General features: G+C 43.0%; 1 protein-coding gene across 1 annotated transcript in view; it reads right to left on the reverse strand.

Annotated features, from left to right (window-relative positions):
* Nucleotides 1-6,803: 6,803 nt before the first annotated feature.
* Nucleotides 6,804-10,217, reverse strand: part of LOC147371573 (uncharacterized) — a 31,411-nt gene continuing 27,997 nt past the window's right edge. The window contains exons 2-3 of the mRNA XM_086399368.1: nt 8,836-9,006; nt 6,804-8,372 (exon numbers count right to left, since the gene is read on the reverse strand). Coding sequence (XP_086255494.1) covers nt 8,921-9,006 — 86 coding nt within the window. The 3' untranslated portion in view covers nt 6,804-8,372; nt 8,836-8,920. The remainder of the gene's footprint in view (nt 8,373-8,835; nt 9,007-10,217) is intronic.

Genomic DNA, 10,217 nt, shown 5'->3' on the forward strand with positions numbered 1-10,217 from the left:
GAAGGGCTACGACGTCCCCAAACTCACTCTCAAAAGCTGAAGTCCCTTTTTCCTTGGTGGAGCGGGGTCTTGGTGAGGGGGTGGTGTTGGAAGAGGGTGATAGTGATGACATCTCACTAAACAGGAGCTGGAGCAGAGATGGGGGTTCCAGGGGTCACTCGGATCTATTTTTTGAGGTTCTGGAGAAATTAAAGTATAAAGAACTGCTAATTAAGGGTACAAAAATTATGATATAGAAAGTTTACTGGATTAGTTTGTTATGGTAAATTAAATATGAAATGTTTAAATTGTGTTGATATCTAAATGAATTCATTTGATTATGTAGGCTGTTTATTTTATAGTTATTTATTAAATTAATAATGAAGTATTGTTAAACCATTCTTTAAGTTAAATTACTATTAAATATCAAGTTTAATGAATTGGTTTTGGGCCTCGGGTGTAGAAAATGGAGCAAGTCATATTCCTCTGCTTATATCAGTCCAATTATAAGACTGTGTAAGATCTCTCTCTTGTTTTACTTTACTTTATTTGGTTTATGTCTTTCATCCCTGATCCCCAGAGCCCATTCTCCTTTCCTTCACCAATTGACACAAATACCCTTGAAAATGTACATTTCATTGAAAGGTAGTGTTGATTTGTGTACGTTTTAACTAACACCTTGCTTCCCTTGTGGCTCAGCTGGTAAAGAATCTGCCTGCAATGCAGGAGACCTGGGTTCGAGCCCTGGGTTGGGAAGATCCCCTGGAGAAGGGACAGGCTACCCACTCCAATATTCTGGCCTGGAGAATTCCATGGACTGTATAGTCCGTGGGGTCGCAAAGTGTCGGTCCGACAGGGCTGAGCGACTTTCACTTTCACTTTAACTGACACTTTGGATTGTGCTAAGCTCATTGTGTTTCTTCTCTTCACTCAGCGCTCTGTTTTCAGATTCTGTCCTTGTTGCAGTCCTTGCAGTGTATCGGTCAGGAGTGCCTTTGGTTGTAAGTAATCAAAAACTAACCTCAGCAGTGTGGTGGCTGCCACAGACTGATTGTTCAACATCCATCCAAAACTACAGATGCTGGAAAGCTAAAATGACACCCCCCAGATTCTTGTGAGCTAGGAATCTATGATTTATGTTCTGCTCTTGTGTGAGACATAAATTTGGAATACAGCTAAGTAGCATGGGACATCCGTTTTGCTGTCACAGATCATGATAGATGCTGGGGGATTCTGGTGAGTAGCTTCCTGATTCATCAGCTTCCTGTAGTAATGACTGTTGTTTTCCCCATCACAGGCAGAGGTCATGTGCCTCTCGAAGCTGGGAGTTGTTCCTGGACCTAAAGCCTGCTTCTCCATTTAAACTAGCCAGATTTATTTCTATTGTCTGTAATTGAACAGACACTCTGACACATGTGGCTTAAACAAATAGAGATTTATTCTTCATACGAGATAAAAAGTTCAGGGATAAGAAACTGTTGGTGTTGATTTAGTAACTTAAGATGTCAAGGTCTGGGATTCCCTGGTAGCTCAGTGGTAAAGAATACACCTACCAATGCAGGAGACACAGGTTCGATCCCTGATCCAGGAGGATCCCACATGCTGAGGTGTGCCGAAACTATTGAGCCTATGCTTTACAACCTTGGAACTCCAACTACTGAACCCATGTACCTAGAGCCTGTGCTCTGCAACAAGAGATTGTACCGCAATGAGAAGCCTGCAAACCACGACTAGAGAGTAGCCTCTGCTTGCCGCAACTAGAGACAAAGTCTGTGTAGTAACAAAGACCCAGCACAGCCAATAGATAAAGAAAGAAAATTATATATATTTATATAAAGATGTCAAGGTCTTCTCTAGGAGTCTCTTGACTTTCCCTCATGGTCACAAGATGGCTGCTGTACCTATAGCCATCACAGAAAAATGTGGTGAATGCACAATATGGATTTTGTGGAGCAGCTGCAAGAAATCTAGTAGATTATTTGTTAGACATCACTGATAGATAATACAGTTCCTATCCATAACCCCCCATTCTCTCTAGTCACCTTTTAGTTAGGTAAGGCAAAGTAACACCATTTTGGCTAATGAAATGCAAGCAGCACTCTGATGGGTGAGGATCCTGGAAAAATCTTCGTGCTCTTGATAAAATATGTGCGGTGTACCTTTTAACCTTTCTCTCTTCCCTCATGTCCCTGCTGCATAGAATTCTGTAGCGTGCCTCCATCACATTTTACGTATCTGCTCTTCCAGTGTTGAATACATATGTTGCCCCCGACTTCACGCCACTGCAGATAATGCTGCCGCGAGCATCCTTGTACATCTCTAGCTGTAGACCTGAAAAAGAGCTTCTCTGAGACTGCTAGATCATAGGACATACACGTACTTATTGACCAGGTCCTGTCAGATTGCCCCCTATTTTGCAGTGTACCCACCAACAGTGCATTGAAGTATCCCAAATCTTTACCGACCCTTGTACTTATTTGGCCTTCTAATTTAAATATATATATATATATTTATTAATTTGGCTGCACCGGGTCTTAGTTGTGGCACACGGGATCTTTAGTTGCGGCATGCAGACTCTTAGTTGCCAAATGTTGCCCGCCCAGGGATCAAACCCAGACCCCTTTTATTGGGAGCACAGAGTCTTAGCCATTGGACCACCAGGGAAGTCCCCTTCGACTTCTAATTTTTGTCAATCTGGTAGTACAGAACTATAAAGGGATATGGCTATTTTACGTTGGATTTTTCTGATTATTAACAAGTTGAGCATCTCTCTATATACCTGGTGGTCATTCTTGTTTCCCCTCCTGGGAATCACCTGTTGATAGTGTTGGTCCGGTGTTCCATTGGATTTTCCTGTCTTTTTCTTATTGAATTTTTAAGAATTCCTTTTAATATTCCAGATAATAAACCCATTGTTAGATGGGTTTTGGGTGTGGCAACTGTATATAAAGCTTTCTGTTAGCTTTATCTGTTGTGAACTTTATTGATAGAAATCCTAAATTTTGATGTGGTTAAATTCATAAAAATTTCTCCTTATGCTTGGTGCTTTCGAGTCTTGCTTGAGAAGAATTTCCCATTCCAAGATCACAAGGATCTTCATTTCTTTGATTAATCTTTCAGTTTTTTTATTATTTAGTCTTTAATCCATCTGGGATTTACTTTTGTATATGGTATGAGGAAGACTGTTATGAACTGAATTGGGTCCCCCTAAAATTCATATGTTGAAGCCTTGACCCCTTACTGTGACTATATTTGGAGATAGGGACATAATGGAGGTAATTAAGATTAAATGAGGTCATAGGGTAAGGCCCCCATCCAATAGGGGCCTGCCGTCCTTTTATTTTTTTAATTAAAAAAAATGTTTGGCTGCGCTGGGTCTTCGTTGTGGTGCACGGGGTTTCTCTAGTTCCGGCGCCTGTGGCCTCTGTTGCAGCACAGGGGTTTCTCCTCGCTGTGCGCAGGGCTAGTTGCCCTGTGGCACGTGCAATCTTAGCTCCCTGACCAAGGATCAAATCCACGTCCCCTGCATTGTAAGGCGGGTTCTCAACCACTGGCCCACCAGGGAAGCCCTGGGACTGCTATCCTTTTAAGAAAAGGAAGAAAAAAGAAAAGGAGGAAAGGAAGAGACATCAGAGCACATCCCCTCTTTCTTTGTCTCCTTCTTCCTCCCCCTGCCATGCCAGCCCCTGTGTAAGGACAGTGGAAAGGCCATGAGAAGATCCAGTGAGAAGACAGCCATCTACAAGCTGTCTACAAGAGAGACCTCTTACAGGAGACCAACCCTGCTGACATCTTGATCTTGGACTTCCAGCCTCCAGAACTGTGAGAAAATTCATTTCTATGGTTTAAGCCTCCTATTCTGTGGTCCTTTGTCATGGCAGCTCAAACAGACTAATATAAAATCCGGCCTTTTCTCCAACTAGTGAATAACCCCATCTCTTAAGCAATTCTCTTCCCCTGATTTGTAGCATCATCTTTACCATCTATAAACTTTGAGTTCTCTTTAATGTTTCATGTTGTGTTTAAGTTCTCTTTTATCATTTTATTAGAGCCTTCCTCTGCTCATGCAACACTGATTTTCCTACATCAGTTTTGCAGTGTGTTTGACTACCTAACGGGGTGAGCTCTCCATCTTTCATTTCTTTTTCAAAATTGATTTTTATCTTTTCATATAAAATTACAGATCAGTTTGCTGAATTCTTTAGAAAAGAATTTGCCAGCATTTTGATAGGAATTGCGTTGAATTTATAGATTAATTTGAAGACAGTTGACTGCTTCACAATGTTAAATTTTCTCCTCCACAGAACATAGTATATTTATTCATTTTCCAGGTTTTCCTTTATGTCCTCCAATAGTATTAATTTTTTTTTTCTCCAGCACAGTCTTATACATTCACTGTTAGGTGGATTCCTAGATTCTTTCTAGTTTTTCTTGCTATCATAATTAAAGTCTCATGTTTTTGTTTTGCTTATTGTTGATGTAGATGCAACTTTTTCTTAGGCCTCAAGTATGCTGAATCAGATTAAGCACAACCCCCAGTTAGTGACATATTCTCCCTATTGATGCCTGTATAGTCTGCTTTTATTTTATTCAGTTCAGTTCAGTTCAGTCTCTCAGTCATGTCCGACTCTTTGCAATCCCTTGAATCGCAGCACGCCAGGCCTCCCTGTCCATCACCAACTCCCAGAGTTCACTCAAACTCATGTCCATCGAGTCGGTGATGCCATCCAGCCATCTCATCCTCTGTTGTCCCCTTCTCCTCCTGCCGCCAGTCCCTCCCAGCATCAGGGTCTTTTCCAATGAGTCAACTCTTCGCATGAGGTGGCCAAAGTATTGGAGCTTCAGCTTTAGCATCATTCCTTCCAAAGAACACCCAGAACTGATCTCCTTTAGAATGGACTGGTTGGATCTCCTTGCAGTCCAAGGGACTCTCAAGAGTCTTCTCCAACACCACAGTTAGTTAATTATTTTTAATAAAGCAATAAGCACACAGAATAACATCTCCAAGCAAAAGCTAGAACTTGACATCACACAACATGATTTCCTCAATTACCCTCTGCCTCTCCCCACTCAAGGCAGCTATAATCCTGAATTTCATATCAATTATTTTGTTGCTTTCCTTGATATATTGTTTTATTGCATCTTTAGATATTCCTTCAGAGTATATACATTGCGTATATTACACATGTATAATTCTAGTATTTTAGTTTACAGGATGTAAATGCTGTGGTAGTCATTTGCTGTCTGCTTTTATCATTGAATAACATCTGCTAAGACTCACTCATACTGTTGCGTGGTGCTACAGTCCATTCATCTTGGTTGCTATGTAATACTCTACTGTCTGAATATACCACAGCTAGCTATCCTACTGCCTTATCAATGGATATTGGGGGTGTTTCCAAGTTTCTGCTACTAAAAATTGTGCTTGAGTTTGCCTAACTTAACAACTGTCCTCAGACTAAAGTACATTCCTTGCTCTGTTTCCCTAAGTTTCTACCTTCTCTTAGATTTCAACCTAATAAATTCTTGCTCTCTGGCCAATTCTTCTGGCTTTTAAATAATTTGCACTTGTATTTTAACTAGCATTTTTACTGTTTTACTCAGAAAGATTAGCCCCGAGTCCAGCCAGTCATATTATTGGAAATAGAATTTCCTCTAATCCTAATTAAAAAATCAGTCTAATAGGAAAATCGGAAAAAGACATGGTAATTAATTCATAGAAGAAATACAAATGGCCAAAATAAATATATGAAAAGATGCTTCATTTCACAAGTAAGCAGGAAAAGGCAAATTAAAACAATAATGAAATATTACTTTGGACCATCATTTCAGCAAAAATTAAACGTTAATAATATTAAATGCTTACACTGCTGGAAGAATGTAAATTCGTGTAGTATTTTTGGAAAGTATTATGACAGTGTCTGTCAAAATAACAAATGTACGTACACATTAACCCAGCACTTTGGGAAAGTGCCTTCCCAAAACAGCACTTGCATATGTGAACAAAGATATATGGGATATACTTTGCAGCATTATTTCTATTGAAAATGTCACTCAGTCATGTCCAACTCTTTGTGACCCCATGAACTGAAGCTTGCCAGGTTCTTCTGTCCATGGGGTTTCCCAGGAAAGAAAACTGGAGTGGGTAGCCATTCCCTTCTCCAGATCTTCCTGACCCAGGGATTGAACCAGGTCTCTTGCATTGCAGGCAGATTATTCATATTAATTTTTAAAAATTTAGAAACAACTTTTAAATGTTCATCAGTAGAAGAAGGGCTTGAAAAAATATGCACATGCAAATTTTGCCTTCATTAAAAAATAATAGGATACATCCATATGGACTGCTGTGAAAATATCTCTTAGATGTGTTAATTAAGAAGAAAAAGCCAAGGTAATATGTATGTGGTATGTGTGTGCATGCACATCACAGTTGGCTGCTTACATGTATGTAAAGGCCTGAAACAGTAGTTCTCAACATTGGCTGCACAGTGTAATTACTTGGGGACTTTTAAAAATAGTGATACCTGGAACCACCCCAGAGATTCTGAAGTAATTGGTCTGGGGCACAGCTTGGACAATGGGATTTAAAAAATCTCCCCATGTGATCCTAGTGTGCAGCCAAAGTTGAGAACTGCTGTAAAGAATGGAGCTCATTAAAATGTTGGTGGTAAGGAACATCCCTGGTGGTCCAGTGGTTAAGACTCCACGCTTCCAGTGCAGGGAGGGTGGGTTTGATCCCTGGTCAAGGAACATGCCACACAATCAAAAAAAAAAAAAAATGCTGGCAATAATTAAGGAGGGGGATAGAAATGAAGTGAAAGGGGACCTTCATATTTTGTTTTTTAATGTTTGAATCTTCCACCAGGATAATTATTTCTTGATAACAAAAAGGGGAAAGAAAAGAAGCAGAAGTATTTCCTCCTCTTCTTCCCCAGCCTCTCCTGTATAGAGTTCATCATTCCTCAGTGCTCTGTTCTTCATGCACTCATGCATTCATTCATTCGGTAACTATTCACTGGAGCCTGCTTTGTGTCAGGCACACACTAGTTATCACACTAGTTATCGTTAATCTTGTACTTGGCTGTTTCCTGCACCTGGGTCCCCTCTGTCTCCTGCATGTGGCACAGTGTCTACCACTCCGAAAATTCATTCACCACATTCATGTGAATTTCCTGAGTCTCTCCTTTGATCTGAAGCCCTCAGCACCCCTCAGGAGTGACTGTAGAGGGCTAGGAGCCTTTAACCTGTTTTGAGAGTCCCATAGCTAAAACATCTAGCTAGGTGAAAGGGGCTTTCACATTTTGCTTTTTCAATTCTCTTCCTTCCTAGAGAAAGTCTTAGCAGTCCAGTACACTCCACCCCTAGCCTCTTCAAAGGTCCTGTTTCTGCAAGGCCACTCTCAGCCAACAGGTGGCAGCCCTGTGCAGGAATTGGGAGAGCACACCCACCCCAAAAGAATGGAGGCTATAGCAGAGGGTTCTGGGGTCAGGCACAGGGGCAGGTCTTGGCAGGACAGGTGCACAGAGGGAGAGGGGTGGGGTTCCATTTTTGGCACAAAGTTCAAAGGACAAGAGAATTATTTTTGTAGGTCAACATTAACCAACTGTTCTGGGTACCCAAGTTTGTGAGGTTTCTTTCCCCTTCCATCTGCAGCAGTGCCCCGTTTGGAGGTGTCCTCTCCAGGCTTTGTCCTCAGGAGGACTCTCTGTCCCTCCCCAACCCCTGCTCAGCACCCCAGCCTGGGTCTTGACTCTTCCTGCCTGTATATGTCTTTGCTGATAGAGATGATTATGGCGGTTGGAGAATGGAGGTTGCTGGTTAATGTGTAAAATAAGGGTAAACACCCTGGGTGATACAGGGACCCTCTGTCAGGTACATTTCCTTCTGGAGTCTTCATGTGGCAGACTTAAGGATTAACAGTGAAGGAACTGTCCAGGTTATCCTGCTATTATCTCTGAGCTGCTGAGGTCTGACAAGAGTTTGCCAGAATGCTCTTTTCTTGCCACTCCGGTTTCTCTTTAGCCTGGCTCTCTTCACTGCCTTCTGCATGTCTGTCTTCTGTCTGGCTTCACTTTTTATCCATCCTTTCAGCTTTTGATCTTTCTCATCTTATTGTCTGAGTCCTTCTTTTTATCTTTCTAACTCTCTCTCTTAAGTCCTGATAATATACATTGTTTAGAACACAAGCTTGATTCTCTATCTCGCTCTCTGACTGTCATGCCATATCTCCAGCCATCTAATCCTCTGAGCTGGGGTTTTCAGGAGTCTTGACTTGTGGAATTCAATCAGGAAAAAAAAAAAAATGGGGGAGGTTTAGGGAGAGTGCAGTCGCAAATTTGCAGAGAAAGAGCTCAGCAAACTCTTGGGTCCGGTCTGGAACACAGATCAGTCACCTGTTGGGAGTCAAATGTCTTGTCAGCTCCTCCTCTTCCTTTTTTCCAGAATCTTTCTCCAGCACGAGCCCCTCTACTCCCACCCTACATGCCTAGTGGCAGGTACAGCTAGGGCCAGAGGTCAGTAGGGAAATGGGCCAACCCCGCTTAAGGACTAGACATGGAATGGGACTCAGCAGGCTGGGGCGGAGAATGGAGGAGGTGGCCTCTGACCCCAGCTCTGGCCCCTTCTGGGGGTCCTGTGTGACCTGCCATAGGTCATGGCCCCTCCTCCCCAACCACAATCTACATCACAAAACCCACAGCTCATAACTCACTGCCAACCAGGGAAGTCTGGGATTGATTTAGGGCCCCCCTCTGATCAGTTCACCCTCACTAGACTGTGGCCCCTGGGGTGGGGGTGGGGATGAGGGTCATGGGTGAAGTTCAGGCAGGGGTATCCTGGCCCAGGACTACATCATACCTGTTGCACTGTTAGTGGATTTGTTGGGGGAGGGATCCAGGCACAGGAATTCAAGTTTCTCACCCACCAGCCCATCCTCGCTGGCTCAGCCCAGGGCGATACTGAGGGAGCAGTGTCCATGGCTTATTAGGTTTGCAGGGTTGGCATCCTCAGGATTCAGGTCCCTGGCATCTTACAAAGCAAAGAGAGCATCCTCACCCACCAAGGGATTAGTTAGCTGAGTCCTAAATAAGCCCCTCCACCCATCACCACAAAGTTCATGTATACTGCTGGGCTCAGGGCAAATCTTCCCAGCCTAGGGTTCCACAGTCCACCATCAATTACATGTATGTTTCACCTGGCGGGGCATTTCATGTTGTTAATTTCCACCCATCCACAATACATTTCTGGAGATAATCACTAAAGAATCTCCTCCACTTGGAATGTTGCCAACTTTTTTGACCATCATCCACAGTAAACATGGGCTTCCCTGGTGACTCAGATGGTAAAAAATCTGCCTGCCAATGCAGGAGACCTGGATCAGGAAGATCCCCTGGAGAAGGAAATGGCAACCCACTCCAGTATTCTTGCTTGGAGAATCCCATGGACAAGAGCTTGGTGAGCTACAGTCTATGGGGTTGCAAAGAGACACGACTGAGCAAACAACACACAGCAAATACATCTACCTCTGGCCCTAGGACACATGAATATGCATACAGCTAAAAGCAAAGTGTGGGACTTCCCTGGTGGTCCAGTGGTTAGGTCCAGGCAGCTGCCAAAGCAGTGGACCCGAGTTCAATCCCTGGTCTGGAAAGATCCCCCATGCTGTGGAGCAACTAAGTCTGTGAGCCACAGCTCCTGAAGTCTGTGTGCTCTAGAGCCCATGTGCTGCGATGACTGAAGCCCATGCACCTACAGCCCACGTTCCGCAACAAGAGAAACCACCGAGATGAGAAGCCTGTTCACTGCGACGAAGAGGAGCCCCCCACTCTTTGAAAACTAAAGCAAGCCTGTGCGCAGCAATGATGACCCAGTGCACCCATCAATACATAAACAATTAAATAAATAAAAGCAAAGTGTAATAAACCGTGTGCTGCACTGTGATGTTTTCTACTCCATTTTATTTTGCTGTAAGAAACATTTAAAAAAATACTTTTATGAACCACTAAAGGGCTGACAGTTTACAAGTAACTTCTTACATTTTTTACACCTTCGCAAGCTGTAACGCCCATTTTACAAACAGGAAGATCTGAATCATCTTCATAAAAGCCGGTGAGGTCGTCAGGCAGGGTTCTCTCATTGACCCACTTTATAGGTGAAGAAACACAGACTCTGAGAGGTTCATGGACCTGCTTGAGATCACCCAGCTGGTGAGTGACAGAGATGGCCTTCCAAGACAGGTC

The sequence above is a fragment of the Bos grunniens genome, chromosome 5 (genome assembly GCF_055505025.1).
Source record: "Bos grunniens cultivar Pamir isolate PY7600 chromosome 5, Bosgru_T2T1.0, whole genome shotgun sequence".
Classification (NCBI taxonomy): domain Eukaryota; kingdom Metazoa; phylum Chordata; class Mammalia; order Artiodactyla; family Bovidae; genus Bos; species Bos grunniens.